The sequence below is a fragment of the Columba livia genome, chromosome 7 (assembly GCF_036013475.1).
Source record: "Columba livia isolate bColLiv1 breed racing homer chromosome 7, bColLiv1.pat.W.v2, whole genome shotgun sequence".
NCBI lineage: Eukaryota > Metazoa > Chordata > Aves > Columbiformes > Columbidae > Columba > Columba livia.
The window spans coordinates 27,654,051-27,677,615 of record NC_088608.1 but is presented as its reverse complement, the minus strand read 5'-3'; the positions used below and the strand labels follow the sequence as shown (position 1 = coordinate 27,677,615).

Genomic DNA, 23,565 nt, shown 5'->3' with positions numbered 1-23,565 from the left:
GAAACATTGTCTGTTCTCTTACTGAGAAGGATCTGCTAGAAGAAATATTTGTGTTTCAGAGATAACATCCAGCATTTCCTCTAAGGCTACATGAGTCATCCCTCTCAGATTTTTGCTATATTGTTTTTAAAAATAACATTTTCATGCTTGAGAACTAATACAATATGGAAAAGAAATAATCTAGATAAGTATGTACGAGAAATTCTCGCTAAACCACTCCTGTCACAGGGAAAAGAAAATAAAAATGAAAACATTGTTTAGAATCAGTAGCCTAATTCACTTGAGAATAATCTGTGAGAAGATGTGTTGAATTTTGCTTTCTGGAAACCAGCCAGCACTGGCCTTTGGCACCGGCACCTGCTTGTCAGAGGGCTGAGAAGGGAAGTGATATACATGTTTCTTAAAATCAATTTAACATCTTTGATTCTTTAACCATCATTTTCCAGACGGTACAATTAAGCAACATTTCCTACAAACTCAACTCAATAAATACACATTTCAAATACTTGCATTATCAAAATTCTTCATTTTTTCCTGCAGTTGGATACTAGCAAACAGAAGAGAAGTAGTAAACTATCTTTTACTGGCATTCTAAATTAGATAAAAGTGAGTGACAAAGCATAAGCTTACCTTGCTGATGGCAAAACATCTTGGGACACTGTCTAATAATAAGACTTAAGAGGATACAGTAAAATGAAAAGACTAAAAAAAACGTGTAGCTTGTGTTATTTTCTGAAATTGAGTATTTGCATTATTAAGTATTATATATATCTTACCATCTTCATTCAGGAACAATTTGTTGAATCTTAGTCCACTAGGCTCTTTACCAACATATCTGTGCACATACTCTGTGCCAAGGTCATTAACAGCAATAGCGTATTTCAAAGGCTTTACACAGGACTGAAGACAAAATGGAACTTTGGTATCGCCAACAGAATGCCTGTGAAAAACACAGATGAAGAGGTTGGAAATTTCCTGTTTGCCAGCTGTGACGAGTGTTAAATGCTTCATTTATTCTTCGACCTACCAGGACTATTAACAAAAACAACCCCAAAAAACAAAATCATATTATTATTATGAAGTCTCATTTTGAAGAACAGAATAAAAAAAAATTTAAAGGTTTTAACAATTGCCTCCATAAGCTAAGCATAACAAAGTCACTTGCTGGTCCTTACAGAGATGCAACAAAACAAAAGGAAGTTCAGAAATTGGTTGGTACCACAGCAAAAAAAAATAAATCACCCCAGACCTCTGTGTAACACACTTACCCTACTCAATTGCAGACAACATAATTAATAAATAAATAAATAAGTAAGTAAGTAAGTAAGTAAATGTTTGTGTCTATATGAGATCCAATTCAGCTTTGGAATTCTGGGGTAATAATTATACAGCTGTATTGATACTGCCTTTGATAATGGCATAAGCATTTTATGACAATTATTAAATGCTATCTTTTAAAAGGTTTACTTTCAATATCTAAGTCAGACTGCACTGAAGAATTACTCATACAAGCAGCATATGCCTCATCTGGAGCAAAAGGCTCCAAGCAACCATTTGTCTGACAGCAAAATCAGAAGTGGATTTGCTTCGCTTCTTTGCAGAAAACGTGAAAAGGCTTCAGAGAAAGTTACAAAAGCATTTTGGCATCATAAAAACTAACTTTTTCCAATGACTCACAGTGATCTTTTAATAAAGCTACAGTACATAAAATCTAGAAAAGGAACTAACTTTTAAGTATGTTGTGACTCACAGAAAACATAATATGGTTCAAAGCTCTTCATCTTCCCCAGACTGATGTTACATAAGCATTGTCTCTATCTTGGTCTTGGGTAATCACCAAAACTACCCACAGCTTCATTACTGTGTTTGGATCATAAGCACAATATAATACAGCTTTCTCTAAATATAGTATTTACAAACACTATTTAAACTATTTTATAATAACAGCAAAATAATTCAGTTTAAAGAGAGAAGTTGGAAGAAAAATGTTAAGATGACCAAGTGGATTTAACTTCTTAAACAACTCAAATAAATATTTTTCTTTATTAACCCATGAGATACCATCAAGTGCTGTATATCATAGAATATCTCAAGTTGGAAGGGACCCATAAGGATCATTGAGTCCAACTCCCTGCTCCTCACAATATGTCAGATGATAATTTAAAAAATGGAAACGGTAAAATCTGGAAGTCAGAAGATACCTCTGTCCATCCACTGTGCAGAGTGACACACCCCACAAGTCAGGACTGAACTTGGCCAGTTGTGGAATATAGTCAGCAACCTATCACAATGTGAAATAAAAACAGAGACATTACAACATCCAGACTATTTAACTATATGTTAACATACATTAATCAAAATAAACGCCAATGGAAAGGATACACAAGTTACAACTTAATTATTCCACCAATAATCACCTAGTACATCTAAAATTTCATTATAAATTATTATATTCACTAGATCATTATCAAATAAAATATTTTTTCAATGAAAGTACAAACTTCAGCACATTCTAAGAGGAAGCTTTGTTCCATGTTATGGCATGTTTAGCATTTTAAAATAATATAAAGTTTAAGCTTGTAACAAAGTCGTGGATTTTTCAATTAATTTATTGAAAATAAGCACGAGAATAAAATTGAATTGCTAACGTAGGTATGGTGTTGACAACTATTTGTCACACAGTCCAGCCACTAGTGTAGAGTAGCACAATTCTTTTACAGACTAAGTTTAGTCTGACAAATTATATAGTGGTTTTACAGCTTATGTAAAATAAAGACTTTTCTCTGTCTAACCCCAAAACTGTAGATCATTAGAGGTAAGGAGCTTTATTTCTAACACAGTTTACAAGTTGCAGATATAACTGAACTTCCAAAACTGTTTTATCAAGTTATCAGTTCACCATTTTGCTTAAAACGTTAAGAAAAAACTATCTACTTAAACATATTTGGTTAATATCAAGAAATCTCTAGAAGTTTGAAATGGAATTTACAAATAGGTTACCTTTCCTCCAGATTGTTTTTTAGCACTTTCATACAATTCATCAATATGTGAAGTAAATGACATAAAATCTGGAATGACAAACTTCCTCCTGAAAGCTTGAGTAAGCAACACGATATTACTTTGTACACACCTGTAAAAAATTTTAAAAGTTCATTAGTATTTTAACAAAGTACTGTCAAAAAGCTTACTTAAGCAGCAATTACATGCTATTTAAATAAGGACCAGTCCCATGAAGTTATATGCCCAAAAGAACAGGTTGTTATTAGAAGGACTTTTCAATTTTCCAGTCTATAAGCTATATTCTAACCGTTTTCACCATGAACTGAAGAACAACACTGCCAACACCCCAAACTGGAATGACTTTCCACTGTAAGAACAAAATCCTGTGGAAGTGCTCAATAACATCTTCTAAACTAAACTAAACTTTGAGCAGTTCTGCAAGTTTCTGGCTTCAAACTGCCACCAGTTAGGGAGGCTTTGCTGCCTTTTAACCCACAAGATATTATCACCCACACCCTCTGAACATCAGCCCAGCTGGTAAATTTAAAAACCGATGACACAGAAAGGAAAGGACTTATCTAGGAGAAACAGAAGAGGCGAAGGATCAGAACATAAGCTGAGACCTGCTGCTTTAAGTGGTGCAGGGGTGGGAATTAGGAGCCTTTATCACATCAGTTGAAATATGACCTGATAAAGGGAATTAACAGCCCTATCCCAGCGCAAGGAAGAGAAAGGAAGGTTTAGCATCAAACAAAGAACTTCATTAACGTGTTCACACTATGCAGAAGCAGTTAATCCAGACAAATGGGAAGTTAAGAACATCTAGGCCCATAATAGAAATGAGCATGTATCCTTCCAATTAAGACTTACGAAATTAATTTTTAGGGAAACAGAATCATAAAATAATTTTGGTTGGAAGAGACATTTAGGATCATTGAGTCAAACTGTTAACCCAACACTGCCAAGTCGACCTCGAAACCATGTCCCTAAGAACCTCATCTCCATATCTTTTAAACCCCTCCAGGAACGGTGACTTCACCACTGTCCTGGGCAGCCTGTTCCAATGCCCAGCAACCCTTTCTGGGAAGAAATTGTTCCTCATATCCAACCTAAACCTCCCCAGCACAACTTGAGGCTATTTTCTCTTGTCCTATACTCTCACTAGGGATAGATACTTTCAATAATCCTGTTATTAAAAGTCATTATCAGTTCAAAATGAAGTTGCATGAAGACCAGCAAACAGACAGAATTATCTTCCCTTTTAATCCCCCTCTCTTTTTTCAAAGCTTCAGTTTGAACGCCTTTGTGCTTAAGAGACTTTATCCCAAGTTCAGCTGACAACCGTTTCAGATGCCAGAAGGCGCTACTTTCCAAGAATGAAAGAGAAACAGAGAAGTTTTCATTGCACACATTTGTCATCTTAAGAATTGCTCTAATAAACTGCTTTGACAGTCTTTACGTTAGAACAGCAATTGATTTGGTTTTGGTACAATTTGTCATGCTTATCCACTCCTTTTTTACATGTCTTAAAAAAAATCCTGTTCTTTTTTTGTTCCCAGCAGCCTCCAATTAGTGTTACCCACTCCAGGTACAACAACCCCTTTTCAAAAGTAATTAATAACAGTTATGGCAGCTGGGTGTGCTGAAGGAATAACAACACACACCTGCATTAGGTTTAACCTTCCAATGCACTTCTACATTGCCTGAATCACCTGGACAGCATTAAGAAGTCTTGTCGGTGAATTTAATTTTTTTCTTTTTTCTTACAACTATTAGCACAACTCAAGAATACAAAGTGTGGAAAACAACAAGGCAGTCTGCAATGAAACAGAGTCCTCTGATAGCACATACGTGTCTGAAACAGGAAGGGCATTTATACAATTAGGAATTCATACCAAGTCAAGGATGCCCACTTCAATAATTCAACCATTTTAAGCTCAAGACTGAAACTCACTGCAGAAATAGGTATGCTGGTTAAGGACATTACCTATTTCTGCAAGAAGTTACTGTTCCCAGACTTCTGCCAAGGGGAGCGTCTAGGTACTTATCCTGGTACTCCTTAACCCAGGGAAATCACATGAATTCGGAGACATTAAATATGGGGGTTCAATTAATCGAGGTGGGTACCTGGAACAATTACTGTATGGACACAGTGAGAGGGGTCTTAGTACGTTGTCATTAAATGGGGCAGTAATATTTGCAGTCAGTGGACAGTCGCCTTAACAGCCTCTAATACTCCGCAACTGGCATCTCCTTGCCACTGGAGTTTCTAACCAGTTTATGTTCTAAGTAACCCCTTGGGGATGAATGGTCTGAGAAAAGGAGCAGCAGGAAAAGATCACAGGGAGGAATTTAAATAAATGAATATATTGACAAATAAAAATCATTCTACAGTCAAATTTTGCAAACAACACAGCCCTTATCCCCACATACTTTAGCAGTGTTTAAGATAGGTACACTAAAACCTTACACCTCAAATTCTTCCATTTCTCCAAACTATATAACCCCACCCTAAAAACTTCCGTCTCACCAAATCCCAATCCAAGCACTTCTTCCTCCATTTAAAAACACGTCTTTTCAAGCTATAAAACTTCCCTGATACATTTCAGTTAGGAAGATTATGATGCAAGTCTTATGATCTATAACGACTTTCAGTGAAAGTAACAGTTTGAGGGTTTTTTTGGCAACTAAATATTTGGGCTCTCTCATAAAGTTAGGACTACTTTGTTTCCTTTATGATACGACTTGTTACATTTATGTATGCTTTTTCAAGTTCTGACTCTGCTCGCTGATTATTACTTCTCTACACAAAGTAGACATCTGCTAAAAACACAGGCTAAACTCCCACCATTTCTGAAGACCTGTTAGACTATCTATATAGCTGAATGGACACCTTTTTTCCTGTTTAAAAAGCTATAGTATAATCACTACCATGACATCATTTTGACAAATGAGGCATTAATATTATAACACAGCAGAAGTCCTCTATATCTTATGTCAAAAGCCTTCTAATCACTCAAACAAATAGGATGAAAACATTTATTAATCCCTGGGTTAAGCACAACTAAAAGGAAAGTTTTCCTCAGCAGGACAGACAGCACCTTGTGACAAAGGCTAAGTCTACAAAACAAAGCCAGCCATTCTGAAAGAGAATCGAGTTTAAACCTCAGTTATAACTGTTACTCAGTAGCTATCATCTCATTCACTTTTACACCTCTTTCAAAGTCACTCAATTACAACTGCCTCACGCCTTTCCTCCCCCCCCCAGCCACTAACCAAAATATTGTTAGTTAAGAAATAGGGCTTTTTGCAAGTCTAATATTCTTCTGTTAGTAACAAGCTGTGAATTAAAGGAAAAGCTAAGAGAGGGGTAGGAGGATTTCCTACAAAGATTATCAGAAATTTTTCTACAAATTAACTACAATGTCATAGAAACAGATCTAAAAAAATAGCCTATGTCAAAATGTGCACACTTCATGAGGAAGATTAGCGAGTACAATCTTCCATATCTGTTAAATTGCTTAAGTCTCATCTAACAATAATCAGATACTACTCCTATTACTTTTGAGTCCTACCATAGCTAGGGTACCAAAAAAAGAAAAGAAAAAAAAAAGTCATGCAGGAAGCTAACTCGCATACTGTGCTGCTTGCAGTAAGTGGGCTGCTCTCAGCAAGGTACCATTCGTGCCGCAAAGACTACATGTTACATTATATGAACATAAACAGCTAATTCAAGAAATACATCAAGTACTCTGAAATGTGCACCACTGAAACCTTCAATTTAAGAAACTCTGGAGATGAAAGGTTAAAAACCCAAGTTGTTCTCCCCGTAACATGGAGATTTTTTTTTCCAAATTTTTATTTGAGTGGAAAGCAATTTAAGTCAAATTGGACTTTAATGTTTAGACCGCTGAAGAGGTGTTCAAACTTCTTTACAGACAGTAAAAAAGCATGAGCTAAAATATTTTACAGGTAATTTCTACTGGGCTTGATTGATTTAGTCAAGCTTACACTATCACTATCCTTGATGCTTTATTTGATCTAGCAGCTTTGGATTCATATTCAATGTGAGAATTACAACCTTGACTTTTACGTTTGGCGAACTGAAACTTCAAATTCCTGAGGTACGTATAGCTGGGTAGATACATTATTATATTTCACACCCTAAACACCTAGAGAAGCACAAAAAATACAGAAAGCTTGTGCAATTCTCTACACAGCAAATGCCGTGTGCCTGGGAGGAACAGATCACTGATGTTTGGGGGGGTTTAATTCATAAAAAGGTTAACACCTGCTGCTGCAACAGAGAATCTGCTGTGTGAAGAGAGATTCACCTCTCCAATTTCTGTACAGTCTTTATGTTCAAAACTCTTCCTACACAAAAAGCAACCGTGTAATCTTCTCACAAATTATCACAGTAACCACCACTCCCCTAACTCAGAGGATCAAATCCTGTAGATATGATGCAGAACGTGGGCTAATCTTCAGCCCCCTGATTAGCAATCACTTGTCCTTTTTTTAGTATAAAGCCCCAGCCTAAAACAACTCATAATTTACTATTGCAAGCAAGCCTTCTAGTATAAGTGTAATATATAACAGCAAAAGCATTTACTTTCCAATCCAACCACACACCCAGGTAGGTCTCTGACTCTACAAATTTAGAGTTTTTACTGTGCTGACAAATAACCAGTCTTGAACTTAAATACAGGATTAAAGTTAGGCCGTGTTGTACCCTTAAGAAGTATCTCACATTTGGTTAAGGAGTTGACTGGTTTGTTATTTAGTCACACACAGAGAAGACATTCATTTTTTCTCAATGTAGTTCAAAAAATGTTTATGTGTATTTTAAAATATAACATATATACTTTGTTTATATTTATATAAACTAAATATTTAATATAGTATAAGCATACACTGTATGCTATATATTTTATATACTTACATGTATGTAATATATACACAATTAAATATATAAACATACCTTTTAATACACATATTTTAAATTGTAACTACAATAGCATTAGCTCACAAATTTAAAAAGCTATAGAACAAAAAGGTACCAATTTTGACAAAAGTATGCTCTTCATTAAATAATCAAGTTTTAGATATCATGTAATTTACCCTGTAAATGGAATAAGAAAACAGATTCAGAAATAGTCTACAATTCATTTTGACATTTAGGAGAGCCTCTAAACTTCCAATCTTTCAGCCCACAAAAGCTATGAGTAGAGAAGCAAAGGAGTGTGCTTGGAATGAACACAAAGACAACTTGAACAGTGCTTGTATTGTTCACCTGACCACAGACTTTCCTTTAGAAAAAAAAATGTAACTAAAATATGGCACATAAGTCTTTCCCAAAACAGACCCAAACAGTGTCTACAGTCCTAACTGCTCTCATCTCTACATATCGTGAAATCTAAATTCCCTCTGTTTTTCATACAGTCACTTTTAGAATTAACTACATACATCCTCCGAATATCTCGCTCCACAGAAGCAATACCTTGAACTTCAGATTAAAAACTGATGATGCAGCGAGAGAGAAGTTTTACGTACTCACACTAAATGCTCCACGCTGCATCAAATAATTTATATGGCATCTGACCGAGAGTTGCAGTAGTGGGTCAGATAGACACAAAGCCAACTCTGACACATTAAACTCTTGTGAGGAACACACAATCTGTCTGCTGCATGAAACCAGAGAACAAACTCATATGAAAATAGCATCAGTAGGAGTGTGTGTTTGATTCCCTTTCTAATTACATATTGATTTATATACCTTATGCCTCTCCTAAGACAGCAGTCAGTAACACACAGGCATTCATTCAGCATTATACAATTACATTATTGACAGAAACTTTACTTTTTAAAAAGGTCTTTGTCCAGCATAACACCATCCGAAGTTGTTTGAAGGGTCAGTCTTAACATATCCATGCACTCTTTTAATCGGGGATCTGATGTACGTAATCCTGTAGATTTGAGTGCCTGTTACAATAAAGCAATCATTACTAAAATGAAAGAAATGGGCTATAACAAAAAAGTTTCTACTGCTCAGTTATTTATCAACATAAGAGACATCTGCCACCACATTATCAACGCAGAGACATTTTGACACCTTATTGATCCTTTTGCCATTCATTTTGGCTGCATTTGATGTCAAAGGATTAATGTAATTTGAAATCTACAGTGGCCCAACTACTTTTTACACAAGTGCAAATACTGCCCAGCCCTGCCACAGATGCTTTCCAAGTATTCCCTTCTGCACAGCAAATAAGTGAATAACAATAGTAGTACACTCATTCTCTTAATTACATAATTGGGGGGAGGAAGAGGCGGAGAAACAAAAGAAGTTACATTCCTTGCTGCAGCTTACCATGTATAACAGAAATTCTTTGCTTTGTATTATTGCATTTAGAATATTAACAAAACTTGCAGTAGTTTGCTTTCATACAGCACTTTGGAACAGTAAACTTACAGTTATGAATTTATGAACTGGTATTTTTTCTTGTCCTTCTGCAATAGTATAGAAAAGTAGATCTTCTAAGCTAGGAAGGAGACCTTGCTTCATTTTACTGAAAAAAAAAGCATAGATTAGTTTAGTGCATATTTTCGTTTATACACATTTTTGCATTATTTACAAGAAAACACATTTTCACTACCAATGTAACTGCTATCATTAATTTCAAAGAATGCTTTTATCAGTGATCACAAAGTTTAATTCAGCTTAAAGTAGGAAAAAAGGGTAATATTTAAAACTAGCATACATATACTTTACAATAGCAAACATTTTTATCTGCAACATAGTGATGTTTTCACTGACACACATTTATTGTTAAGATTATACTTAGATATTTTTGGAGCAGATTCATTGCATTTCCCTCTTCATGATGTTACAGAGGACAGACATGTTACTCACACAGAGGATAGATTATTTATAAGACTCAAAGACCTACGTGCCTCATGATAAAGCTGTAAGCGCAGACTGACCCAATGGTTCCACAGGCAAAAGAGACAATGAATGTGTATTATTTTCTTCAAAATAATGCTGGTTTTAGGGACTCCTAGAAGGAGCCCCAAAGCCCTTGCCCTTCTAGAAGGTGCTGTAAGCCCCGTCAGTTGTGTGGAGAGCAAGCAAAGCCTCCTGCAGCACAGCACGGTAACCTGAACCAGCTCAGCCCCAGCAGCAACAGCTCTTCATCCTGCATATTTAGAAGCACTAATGTGCAGCATGGATACTTCTTTAATGCTCACTGTGATTAGCAGGGTTAAATGCCTCTCCGAGCGTATGTATGCCTGCATTTTTTTTTTTTTTTTTTAATTTGCATCTCCATTATAAGTGAAAAGGGAAGGAAATCTATCAGATTACGCATCAAAATTCCTTCCAAGAGAGCCAGCTTTAATACTGACAGCTGTCCCTCAAAGCCTTTGGAGGGTCTCAAAAGGTTTAACCTCTGAGTTCTCCTTTTCCTTGATATTCTGAAGCACCCGCAGCAGGCAGGAGCGCAAGTCTGTACTCAGTTCTTTGCGCTCCCCCCGCAAGCACAGCTGGAACACACAGTTCCAAACTGCAAGAGGGGCAATAGCAAAGGGCTTCAGATTGATCCCTTCAGCTGCCCCAAGTGCTCAGGTTTGGTTCTAGACAAACTCAGTTGACAGCCAATGTTTGGATGTTTCACAAGCAAAAACTAGATAAAAACAAAACAGTTCTCTACAAAATGTAGACATAAACATACTAAAAGGGAGAGTATGCAGTCTTACATTATTTTAGCCATCCATTTTAAAGCTCAGTCTTATAATTTAATAATATTGGCAATACTTTGTAACTATACTGTAACATATAATAATTATTGCCTGAAACTAGAATGCTCAGTGCCAATTTATTTTCACATGTGTATGAATGTGTGTACAACAAGAAGGTCGATATTCCGGTCATGAAAGTTTTCTTAAGGTTAGTAGTTCTTTGAATATCAGTACTCAGGGTTATAACTATGAAAATCAAATACTACAACTAAGCACAGACTCTAGGCAGGCCAATGCAATCTTACAGACTGATATTTAATCCTCTCCCAATGCTAGCTTATTCTAGCTCAACAACAGATTTATTATTATTTTTAATAAGAATCTGATTATATCCAAATAGCCTTTTAAATTTAAGACAACCTTTAGATTGCACTCGCCTCTCTCATCTCCTCATGATTAGCAGTGAAAACCAGCAAAATCCCACTTCTTATTTTCTGATGTATTTAAAACACTGTACTTACATACTAAGAACAGAAGACAGCTTTGTAAGCCAACAGAAGTTTCCTTGTCTTCCAGTCTGGATTTTTTTTTAATTATGCTGGCTGACTAATGCACAGACAGGCTGGCAATTCAACCAAGACAAACGCTTGCAACTACCTCAAGCAAACTACTGCACACCCATGTTCCTAAAGAAAATTCAAGTTTTCCACGCAGCACATTGCACCTTCAATCTTTTGAGAACAGTACATCCAGTCAAGCCAACAGAACTAAAACTACTATAACACACCAATTAAAGCTTCATCCTATACCTGCACACAACCTCTGCAGATATGTACTTTGTTTTTTAAAGCCGAGTTACACAGCCTACACCCCCATGTTTTCCCCATTTACACCAAGCATTTAACTAAGCTCTCCAAAACGTTGAGATCTCATGTTTTAAGGAATGTCTCTGCTACAAGACTTGTTACTGGACTGTCTGACAGAGGAAACTCCCATATTTCACTTTGACAAAACAAGTCGGAGAGCACACTGAGACATTTTAACCAATAACCTATTTAATGACAAGTTTCTGAGCTATTACTCAGAATTGTACAGCTTTTCCAAATGTGCAATTTCTATCTGGAAGGGTGCAGAAAAGAACTTCAGACATTCAACCAAGATTTTTATCTACCTCTCTAAGATTTTCATCTCTTAAAGAGATGTGTGCTTTTTGCAGCATAAATTCTCTCTCGATTTAGTTGCCATATCTCTCACATCTGCTGCTGTTCAATATTGGGTCAGTCAGCCTGTTTTAACAATGGATCTGCACTGACTGCCATAGCAAAGAGGATGGCACTCGATATATTTACAGAAAATCACTCTTTGTCAAATAGTCCATATTTAGATAAAGTTTATCAGCTAAATAGAAGTGGAAAGGTTTGCTCTGCAGTTTATCAGGTCCATGATGTCAGTAACTAATGTTTGCTTAACCTAAAAGCTATGTTTTGGCAACGCGAGCACACTTCGCAAGATAGTGCTGTTCAGCACACTGTAAAGAGCTGTTTTTCAAGTCAGGGAACTTGCAATTTCCACAGTCAAATTAAAATAGAAATTTCCATTTATTCCATTTCATGAATAATTATTATATATTTATTTATTTATTTTAAAGAAGGGAAATAAGTAGGCACCAGGCTATTACACAACCAGACTTCTTCAGTGGTACTGTAACACGTGGACCAGAATACTGGCAGAGGCTCTTTATATTTAAATAAAGAACAGAGTGCAAGATTTCCAAGCAGAAGGACTTTGCAGTCTGTATGATGCCTTCCTTCAGCTCTTCTTTTTGCATCAGCACAGTGCTTATACCAGATTCCATGGAAGACTGCATTCCAACAAAAGCTGAATTATATTTTCTACAATATAAGAAAGATTAAATTTCAAATACAATGCAACATTCCTACTTCATACTTCAAGATGTAACTGGCAAAATGCAGAACAGGATTTACAAAACAAACAATACAAAGATATGATACTGCTAATAACAGTATCAGGCTCATTAGTAACCATAAGACACCAGTCATAAAAACAGGAGGGCACAGCACCTGAAAGCTGCAAGGGCTGCAACTCACAGTCGGCAGCTGCTTTATCTAAAACAGGCACCCTGAAGTTCTCACAATACTTACAAATAACTGATTTTCAACTAAAAGATATGTATGTGGCACTACTTTCTGACCACAGACACCAATCCCATTAACAGCGGTGTATAACCATTTACCTGAGAACTTACCCAGATTCAGAGAAAACTACATATTTATAAACATAAACCAAATAAAACATGGAAGCTTTAGTAGATTTGCACCTATGAGAATTATATCCACACTCGGACAGGACTAACAGTGAGGTGAACCGCTGCCTGGTTACTATGCAGTTATTCCTCTGGATTCTAGTAGGGGTGCAAAAGCAACATTCATTTTAAAAGTATCTCCAGAATTCAGCCCTGCCCTTAAAAAGAAGCGCTACCGCTCCCTTGCCATTTTAAGAAAAAAAATAATTAATAAAACACTTCCATTAACCATTTTGCTATATTCCATATACTAGCACCCATCACTACTGCAGTTCAGTTATACTTTAAAAATCAGGGTTGCTCACACTTAGTTCTTCCCTCTCACCTTAATCAATCAGGGCCTTTGTATTTAGAAACAGTTTATACTAAGATAAACCTAGACCCTACTACTCTCCAGCATAAGTTGTAAGTAGAACAATGTTGTTATACCGAAAGGAGAAGTAAACGCTATTAAATATTATAGAATTTATAATCTAGGGCTGTACTAGGTTACTGTGTTTTAAGTATTTAAGCATGAACATAGATATGATTACATTTCAATTCACAGCATTCATTAATCAAAACTACCAGTCTATGACCACTTTCAGTTTAAACTCAAACATTTTTCCTTTCCAAAATATATTAAGTTTCAGGTGGAGATGCAGAGCAAAGGCTGCGTAGCTGGGATAAGGAGGTGGTGGAAGATGTTCAGGAAAAAATGCACACAGAGATCTGGTTATGCAATGGGATACTGGTTATTTCATCAGCCACAGACCTTGTAATTTATCCCCTCTACGAGGAATTAAACTGTTAAAAATTTCTGTACAGCCTTCGCACAAAACATTTCAGGCTTTTCACATGCAACTCCTACTCTCTTTATATGAAGACTGTAAGGCAAGCAAAGAAGCAAGAGAATCTTAGTGCTGTCTTTTGACACTGCAGGTTATTCCAGTATCCTAGAATCACAAACTTACAATCAAACAGAAAAATAATAATCCCCCAAAACATACAAAAAAAGAAAGCATAAAAAAAGACTATTGTCTTCCCAGTTGGGGCTACAAACCACCTGCCAAACACAAATCAAATGATATATACTGCTGGACGGCAAAGTGCTGGACTCAGCAGAACACACAGACTACACTGACTTAGCCCAGTTACCAATTTAGTCCACAAACCTGTCTTTTAAAGAACTTCACTCCTCCTCTGAATCCTGTGCTCTTTCTTAGTATAGCAATGATTTCCACATGTAATATACCATTTACAAACACTTAAAGAAGATTTTCATAATTCTGCATTAAGAAAATAAGAATGAAAGTATCCAGCAGCCTGGCTAATGTGCTACCAGGAATTCCTCCACAGCCTGAAGAGAAACTGTTTCCAGCTTTTTCCTTGTTCATAACTATATGCTGTATGTTTTATGTAATTGTTCCATGCTAATTTTGCAGTAAGGCTCAAAGAACAAGCAATCTGACTTTCAAATACGTCCTTTTTGCAATGATTAAAAGTGTGTAACTGGTTTGTGACTACGTAGCCCTATCAGATGTATTAGAAATTATGGGATCTCCCTAACTGATGTTAGCTGTAGAAAGCTGTTATAAAAGCTCAGTTTAAGAAAATGTTACCTCTTTAATAAATCGCCTTTTCAGCATCCTCAAAAGCCCCTCACAGTTGGCACACTGTTTTTTCCTAAATTTGTAACGGCACTGTCTATATTTCTCATTGGAAATGGAACTACTACCTTTACAAACCACACCTACTTGAGCCACAGATGAATAATTGTTTTTGTTTGAAAACATTATGTATAGTGCTAATTCAAAAAGTGGATTTCATAGATGTCAAACAATGGTATAAATATAATACTAATACACATATGATTGTGTATTATATTGTATATGGTTATATACCCTGATATGGATGCATTTTTAAGAAGCTTGACAGCAGAAATTATAAGTGATGCCTTTAAAGAAGACTATATCCCTCTGAAACAAAAGATGAGCGGCTAAGACATCTGGTGGGAGAAAGGGGATAAGAACAAGAAAACAGCCTCTTTCTCCATGTGCCATGCTGAAGAAATACAAGTTCATGCTGAAAAAAAACCTCAAAAACCACAACTCAAAAGCAGAACTATTAACGAGCTAAGGGCTGCTGCCTTCCTGACTGGTCTTGGGGAATCTTTCCCAGACTTCCTCTTAGCATTAGGCTAACAAAGACTTCACTCAGTATTAAAACAAGGTACTCCTTTCTTGGCCTTACTTCCTCTGTCTTTTGCTTTCTTCATCTAGGTAATAAGCATAGCAAAGCTTAAGAAATCTTGGGTCTAGATTTTAATTACACCACCCTGTAAGCAGCGCAAAGACAACACGTGGGCTGCCTACCGGAAAGCCAAGGGGCATGTTCCAAACACATGCAGGAGATGGGTCTTCGTGGGGGTTGCAGGTTCAAACAAGCAATAGGCAAACTGTCAGATGGGGGGTGGGAAATGAACCGGACTTTTTCAAGAGCTGCATAATGCTGAGGACTAAGAGCAGAGTGCAAAGGAGAACCATCAATCCATTTACCTCTATCCCAGGTATCCACTACTGGTCACTACCAGGGACACAAACAGGAGCCCAGACTCCTATCCCTGACCAATACTTTTGAGAATATTTCAGGTTCTTAGTAAAAGAATATTAACTTCAAAAACACATACAGTCTTATAATTCCATAACCTGCATGGACCTTTATCACTTCGGGACAAATCAGGACATCTTGTCACAGGGACACATCCTGCAGCACCTAGGAACATCTGTACACACCACTAGCAGCGGTAACACCTAACCCTAACTGCACCAGACATAGAGAAGACAGTGATGCAAACCTTCCAAGGCAAAACTACACATCACATCCATCACCTTTAATAATTAATGTAAGATGACACAGCTTTTGCTTCGCTTGGAAAATATTTTATGCTGAGAGCAGCTCTAGAAAAAGACACCCTAACGCACGCTGTCTACCCTGACCCAAAACACAAGCACCCCCCGCATATGCAAAGCCGTCTGTGACAGAGATCCCAAGACAGGTGGCAGGTCCAGGCGTGCCGAGGACCCCCACAACGAGTCGGGCGGCCCCACAGGCGCACACGGCCCCCACATCCCGCACCGCCCACCGCTCCGAGCCCGCCGACCGCCACCGCGGCCCGAGGCGGGCGCAGCGAGCACCGCCGGCGGTACCCAGGGAGAGGCCGGCACAGCCCAGCCCGCCGCGGCAGGGCCCCGGGAGATGTGATGCCTGCCCGGCGCGGCGCCCGCCCCGCGGCCCGGCCCTCGCACCTGCCGGGGAAGCGCCCGGCGGCCCCCACGCCCTGCCCGGCCCGTTCCCCTTCCGCAGGCTCCCGGCGTGCGAGAGGGAAGGCGGCGCTCACATGGCGCCTCTGCATCCTCCTCCTCCGCCACCGCCCGGCCCGGCCCCGCCGCACCCCCGCCGCCCGCCTCGCACTCACTTCTCTCCTCCGCCGCCGCCTCCGGCCAGCTCCTTGCCGCCGCCGTGGTTATTGTTGTGGCCGCTGTCGGCGGGGGCTTCGCCGGGGGTCGGCGACGGCGCCTGCGCCCCCTTCCCCGGCTCCTCCAAGGCTCCCTCCGAGCGAGTGCACAAACCCCGCGCCGCAGGCGGCAGCCCTAGGCCGCGGCGGGAGGCGGGCGGGCTCACACCGAAGGCGGCCAGCGGCGGCGGGAGGCGCCTGTGGCCAGCGCTGGGCCCCGGGCCTCCGCCGCCAGCCGCCCCCGGCGGGCCCAGCAGCAGCAGCTCCCGCAGCAGCGCCGAGCGCCACAGCCGCATCATGCTGCACCACTTCCCTCCGCCGACTGCCACAGCCGCCAGCCTGCGGCGCCGCTCGCGCCTCGCCGCGCCCGCCCCCGCTCCACTCCATTGGCGGCGGCCGCCTAACTGTCAGGCACGCGGCGCGCTCATTGGCCATCAGGGACGTCACTCCGGCTTCGGGCCACACCCCGGCGCGGAACGAGCCGCCCGCGGGCCGCTGGGGTCTGGGCGCGCGGTCTGGCGGCGCAGCGGAAGCGGGGCGCAGCGCGAGCCCGGGCGCGCGGCGGGAGCTCGGGGCCGGTATCGGCTGGAGCGGAGCGGAGCGGCCCGGCACAGCGCCCCCCCGCGGGCCGGCCCGCCGCACGGCGGCTGAGGGGAGCGGCGGCGCGTAGCGGGCCGGGGCTGCGTCCGCACCGAGGTCACCCCCCCGCTCCCGCCGCCTCCATCTTCTCTCAGTCCCGGCTCCTGAAGGGGAAAACTTGGAGTGGCCGCCAGGCCGCGGCGGGGACGGGGCGCGGGGCGAGGCCAGTACCTGCGGGACGGCCCCAGTACCTGCGGGACGGCGCCGGGCGCGCCCGGGGGTCCCCGCGGGCCCCGGAACGGCCTGGAACGGTCCCGGCGGCGCTTCTCTCTGCGAGGGGTTAGAAACGGGCTGGGCTGCAGCCCCGTGGGGCTTAGGTTGCCGTGGATACGGCCGATTTGGAAAAAAAAAATCATTTTTAATTATTAAGCGGGCCCCAGGAGGGGCGGCACGGATGGTCCTGCTTCGGAGGGCCCGTGATAGCCCTTGGGGAGCTGTGGGGAAGGGGTGGGGAGAGAAAAAGCATTAGAAACACAGAAGAGAGAAAAAAACTTCCCTGGGCGGGAAGAGGAGTTCCGAAACTCTTCTGGCAAAGGCTTCTGTTAGTGAGCAGGTCTACTAAGGGGTTTCCATGCACTTGCAATAAAAATGTAATTGTGTAGCTGGGTACCAAAACTTCCTGTGGATACCAAAGCATACAACTTCTAAAAAAAAAAAAGAAACAAAAACAAAACAAAACCTTAAAAAATAAAATAAACCACCTGTATGCCAAAATGCATTGGGCGCGGCCATTCTTCATTCACATCATCAAATATTTAATCAGCGTGAAAATTCTGCGGCTAATCTACAGGCCTCAGTTTGGGAACCGCCAACCTGTAGTAACGCAACACCCATGGCCAAAGTGGGAAGAGGAGCAGAAAATAGCTGTAGGCCTCAGCGCGAGGTGTAAATGTCACTCCTGTGCCCTTAAGCTTCGTCACGGCATCCCAACGTGCTGCCTCCCATGTGCACACAGCATCTTGGAAGTCACAGATTTTGCTGTTAGCTGGTGGAACTCTTTGCTCGCATAACCAATGGCTAAATTTGTCCTGGATGAATACAAATCTACGTTAGTAAATTAGAAGAGGAGGTCTGTTGTCATCCTGCCTCAGTAACGCCAGTGTGGAAAGAAAGGAGTATTTAATTTGCTGATAGCTTTTTCTCTCCAGGAATTATAATTTTCTGAGCAAAAATATAAATACTTGTGGAGTTCTGAGTCTATTGCTGCTAAATTTCCTGGTTAACAATTTCCTCATGCATCAAGGTTTATTTCTTTTGGTATGTTTATTATGTTTGGGGGGGAGGCGGTGGAGAAGTGTAGTTCTGAGTTTAAATTATCTCACTGCACACCTTACTGGAAATATTTGACACTGAAGAAAATTGTATTTTATTTTCCACCACCCCCCAGACTGAAAGTTTTAGCTGCCTAAACATAGTAAATTGTGCTTACAGAACCGCATACAACACAGAGGGGTTTTTGTTGCCTGTTTTCCGTGCACTCCTGAGTTTGAAGTAATCACTACAAATGGACTCTATTGAGAAGAGCCTTTCCCTGTACTTATGCCACCACACAAATGCCCACAGGAGTTCCTTCTGCTAATATATTGTCACAACAGCCATGGGAGTTTTTGGAAGCAAATTTAAAGATAGCTGGTAATCTGTGCCTCAGCGCTCGTTTTTCCTTCCCACTGAACAAGGAAACTTGAAATATCAGTGTGGGATGTGTAATCCTGGCCTACAGTCACTTCACATACAAAAATGCAAAGTACCGACAGTTCTCACATATTTATTACATTACCTATTATATTTCCTGGAACTGAATCTGGATTTCCATCTGCTAAGCCTTTTTGGCAAGCCGATAACTGCCTCTTTCATTCTGCCACCCAATATTTCTCATTTTTTTTAAATTCTGTTATGTAAAATATTCTAAAGTTAGAAGTCTCCCAAGCATGTTTCCCTTTCTCTCTGCAGGAGCTACCACTGTAAGAGCAGCAGCAGCAAGCACGTCTGTGCATTTGGTCACTAATCGAACACGCGGTTCTGCGGCCGCTTACAAGATTCCCCGCTGATTTTTTAGCGCCAAGGTGATATTTTTGGTGCGACAGCTGCAGTCTTTCACAAACCAGCTGTTTAGCAACTGACCTGGCTCCAAACCTTGTCTAATTAGTCTCTTGTACTGTAGGGGGGGAAGAAGAGGAAGAATGCAAAATGCAATGATCTGGATCTTTCTCTTTAGTGCTTTGGTTGCTGTTCAGAATGTTGCAAATAAGGTTGTGGGAAGGGAAGGAAAAAAAAGTACCACGTTAATAAAAGTGTTTGCCTCTCATGACAGTAACCTGTGTTACACATTCTTGACCCTACGTGAACTCTTTGACTCATTTCCTTTTTTTTTTTCTCCACATGCTATCTCCTCATTCCTTTACTTAACCTTTTAGTACCACTGTAGCATCAAGCAATCTCCCAACACAAGTATTCTTCAATAAAGCTTTTCCTAAAAGTCACTCCAATAAATTAATCCTCAGCTTCTCTCCTGGGAATGTCCCTTGTGTGTGTTTTAGCTCCTGTGGGCAGAAAAGGCAAGTTGTTCTGTGTGTGGAACTGTGAACACACAGCTCAGGAACAATGCAAAATGACAAATATAGTTTCAGATTCACAGAGTTCAAGGGCAGCAGTGACTCATTCCCTGTTCTGAGAACTTTTGCTGCATATTTCAGGCCATCGCTCCTACTATGACTAAGCCTAAGTAGTTTCACCCAGTGATTCTTTCCCAAAGGCGCAGGTATGCTAGAGACTCTTAATTTAAAGATGAAATTTTTTTAACTTTTAAAATAAGCCATAAAAAACATAGTAAAGATAACATCAGAAATGCATCCATTTGCTTGTGAAAAGTGTTACACATTAAACCTGTTAAACTGACTCTGATTTTTGTTTTGATCCAGGTGTTAGACCGGGCTTTCCCCGTACCTCAGTGAAACCCTCTTTAGACTTGTCTTCTGAGCACAGTCATATTGCTCATCTCTTTGGAAATACAAGCCAGGCCATCTGCTCCACTGTTCTGTGTTCACACAGCATCCCAAGAGAAACTGAAAATTACAGAAATGGTTTCGAACAGAGTGCAAAAAAATTTGAAATTAAAATTCCCTATAGCTTTTATTTTGAGTTGGTTACACAACCATAAGCAAATAATTCTCTTTTAATTTCCACAACTATATGTGTATTTTTGTAAAACAAAAATTAAAGAGATAATTTAAGATGACACGGTTCTTCAGTAAAGATAAAAAAAAAAAAAAAGTGGATATTTTAAAGAGGCATTATTAAGTATTTCCCCTAAGCTGTATTGTAGCTAAATATTCCTAGTGTAAACCTCTAAAAATAATCCACATTTCAGAGGTTTTTCTTTCTAAAAGGGGCATAGCAGCGTTAATCTGCTAGGAGAAAGGGCTCTGAAAAGCAGGTGGAAAGAGGTCTTCCCAGTTCAAGCACACGCACTGATAACAGCTTTCAGGAAGGTTAAATCCTCCCATCAGATCGCCAGGGCAGATCGCAGATAAGCAGCCGAAATTAAGGATTATCTTGGCTACGACATGAACTGTTTACTTTGCTATTTAAAATGGTTATGTTGGCTCCATTTCATTTGTTGCTGGGTAAGAGAACTGAGGACCAGAAACTGCAGTTCTGACTCTATTCAAGTAGCAGCAGTTCCTAAAAGTATTTTTTTTTCCTTTGTGAGGCTAACTTGCTGCACATTTGGGTAACATTCTGATGCCAATTCAAATGAAAGGTGCTCAGCCACAAGAAACATTCCCAGTTGGATTGTACAGAGGATACAGAACAGCCTCCTCCGGGCATAGAAGCATAACCAGTAAATAAAATTACTATTTAATCTAAGAAAATGAAGGTTAAAATATTTAGGTGGAGTAGCTCAGAAATCCAATGAGGAGGAAGACATTCAGAGGCATAATTTACCTGGAAGGTAACAGTTGATGGAGTAACCTCAAGTGACAAGCAATAGCAAAAATTCTAAATTCTCTTCCTCATGTAGCACATGAGTGAGACCATAGCTCATTTCTCATCACTTTCATTCCAGGTGAATATGGGCAGTGAGGATGTGATTCAAAAGCAAGAAAAATGTTTGGAAGAGTTGCTGAGACTGGCATGAAAAGAGATTACAAGGGCCTGGGACATTCCTGGAATAACTAAAAGACAATGTATTATGTTTTTTAGTGTACGTAATGAAGCAAGCAAATCATAGAAGTAGGTTCACTGGGGATGATCGGCAAAGGCTTACACGAAGTCAAGGGATAAAAATTTTTTAAATGGATAAAAGACATAGAATTGCTGTATGATTTTGAATAAACAGAAAGGGTGATTATTAAAATAACAAAACCAAATCTCTGCAAAATGATAGTACTTAAAATGCTTTTCTTTTCACTTATTTCCTAACCTGAGTATGGGGGAAGATTATCTGCCACTGAAAATCTGCACGGGAGCAGAGTCTCAGAAGACAAAGTTTATTCCCCACTCCTGGCATGGATGGGCTGTCTTGTGCTTCCTTACCCAAGGGTTTGCTTCTCAGTGGTGACCTCCTTTATCAGCTGCCTTGAAATTAAATTATGAAGAGAGATGAGCATTAAAGGGGAGAAAAAAAAATAGATTTTTTAAAAATACATAAGAACAACGCATTTATGTTCTATGGAGTACAATTATACTCTAACTATGCACTGAAACCAGCAGTTGCTACGTCTTCTCTGTCTATAACTTCCAAAAGGAAACTACTTCGATATGTGTATTTTATATGCCCAAATAATAAAGTGAGTCTAGTTTTAATGTTAAAATTTGACCTACAGGTAACCTTGATTCTTCTGCATTCATATGGTGTGTCCGCGTTACCAGACAAATGGCGAACAAAACTTCTTTCACAACTACATGGACAACTTGCATTGCAATTTCTGAATTATGGTCGTAATTTTTCAGTCTATTAGTCACCGTTTTTCCTTATTACTCCATTTGTTAATGTGTTTCCATTCATCTTCACCAGTGAGACAGTGCTGTTGTTCCTCTTGCGTGTTATGGGTTATAGCATTTTTCAGAAGCAAAATTCTTTATGCATTCACCTTCAGAAGCCATATCTTACCTACGGCAGAAGTATCCTCTGCTTCATCCAGCAACACTGCGTATTATTTGCGCTATAATATACCTCAATCACAGTGCCACAAACCCCATGCATTCCGCCCAAAACCAGATTTAACACTTAATTCTGATGACACCTGCCAAACTGCAGCCCAGGTTTTGCTGCTACAGCAGGCCAGGGAGTGGGAGCAAACTTGTATTGTCTGCTCATGTTCCCCATCCTCAAATATTAGCCTTGGTAACCTCATGCTGGCAAATAGCAACGAGTGACAGCATCACCTGGCCGCTCCATTGTATCCCAGGTGTCTGCACTGAGCCCATGAGATCACATCTCACTGCTCCTGAGCACGGACGCGTAAAATCACCACCTGCGTTTAAGCAAAGGTCAGAGAATGAGCTGGCTGGACATGAACAAAGCTACACAGTGCTGGACGATTGCTGACTGAGCGGTAACATCTGCCCATGCCATCCCAGTCCTGAAGTGATGGAGATGATGGTGTCCTGCCTCCACACCTTGTTCCAGCACCTTATGGAAAGGCACTTGGGCAGATGCAGTTTTTCAGGCAAAGACACACTAATGAGTCCCGTTTAATGGCCACATGTAGGAAAAAAACCTCTCTCACACATCTGATTTTGCCCTTTTACAAATCAAGGTTGAAATTTTGGTTGTGTAGAAGGTTAAGCCTACAAGGACACCCAGGTTAAGGAGCAGGGCTCCCCATCCTGGAGGAAAACAAAACAAAATGATAAAATTAAGCAAGCAAAACAAGCACTCAGACTCTAATAGAAACCATCTCATCATAAGTTATAATCCAAATAGTTTAAAAATCTCCAGCCTCCAGAAGGCTCCTCTAGAGACCACAGAAACTACTCTGATCGAGCATAGAGAATAATGCCAGCACCAACCAAACCCCAGCACTTCTGAAATGGTAAACTAATCAGCAAAACCATACATTTCTTTCTGTCCTGACACTTTTGACACCTTCTCATTCCTTTTGCCACATGAAGAGAATAGGAACGGATACATGAGGTGATTTAGACACAGCCTTCCATTGCAGCCACCACGATTTGCAAGTCTCCCTAAGTCTCCTGTTGACTTAAAAACAGTCCCATAAAGACTAATGGGAAAACACCCACTGTTTTTTTAATTCTTGAAGGATGTAACTTTGAAGGCAGATTTTTTTCTTTCTTTTCCCATCCAAATCTCTCTTTATAAACACCTAACCTCCTTAAGGAGGTGAAAGGAAGGAGGTGAGGGAGC

At 40.2% G+C, this 23,565-nt stretch overlaps 1 protein-coding gene across 2 annotated transcripts in view; it reads right to left on the bottom strand.

Annotated features, from left to right (window-relative positions):
- Nucleotides 1-16,914, bottom strand: part of GLS (glutaminase) — a 56,136-nt gene extending 39,222 nt beyond the window's left edge. The window contains exons 1-6 of one of the 2 annotated variants that reach the window (XM_065068943.1): nt 16,518-16,914; nt 9,473-9,569; nt 8,861-8,982; nt 3,001-3,130; nt 2,202-2,281; nt 777-940 (exon numbers count right to left, since the gene is read on the bottom strand). In XM_065068943.1, coding sequence (XP_064925015.1) covers nt 777-940; nt 2,202-2,281; nt 3,001-3,130; nt 8,861-8,982; nt 9,473-9,569; nt 16,518-16,855 — 931 coding nt within the window. In that variant the 5' untranslated portion in view covers nt 16,856-16,914. The remainder of the gene's footprint in view (nt 1-776; nt 941-2,201; nt 2,282-3,000; nt 3,131-8,860; nt 8,983-9,472; nt 9,570-16,517) is intronic. The other variant, XM_065068942.1, reaches the window with a different exon arrangement.
- Nucleotides 16,915-23,565: the final 6,651 nt, after the last annotated feature.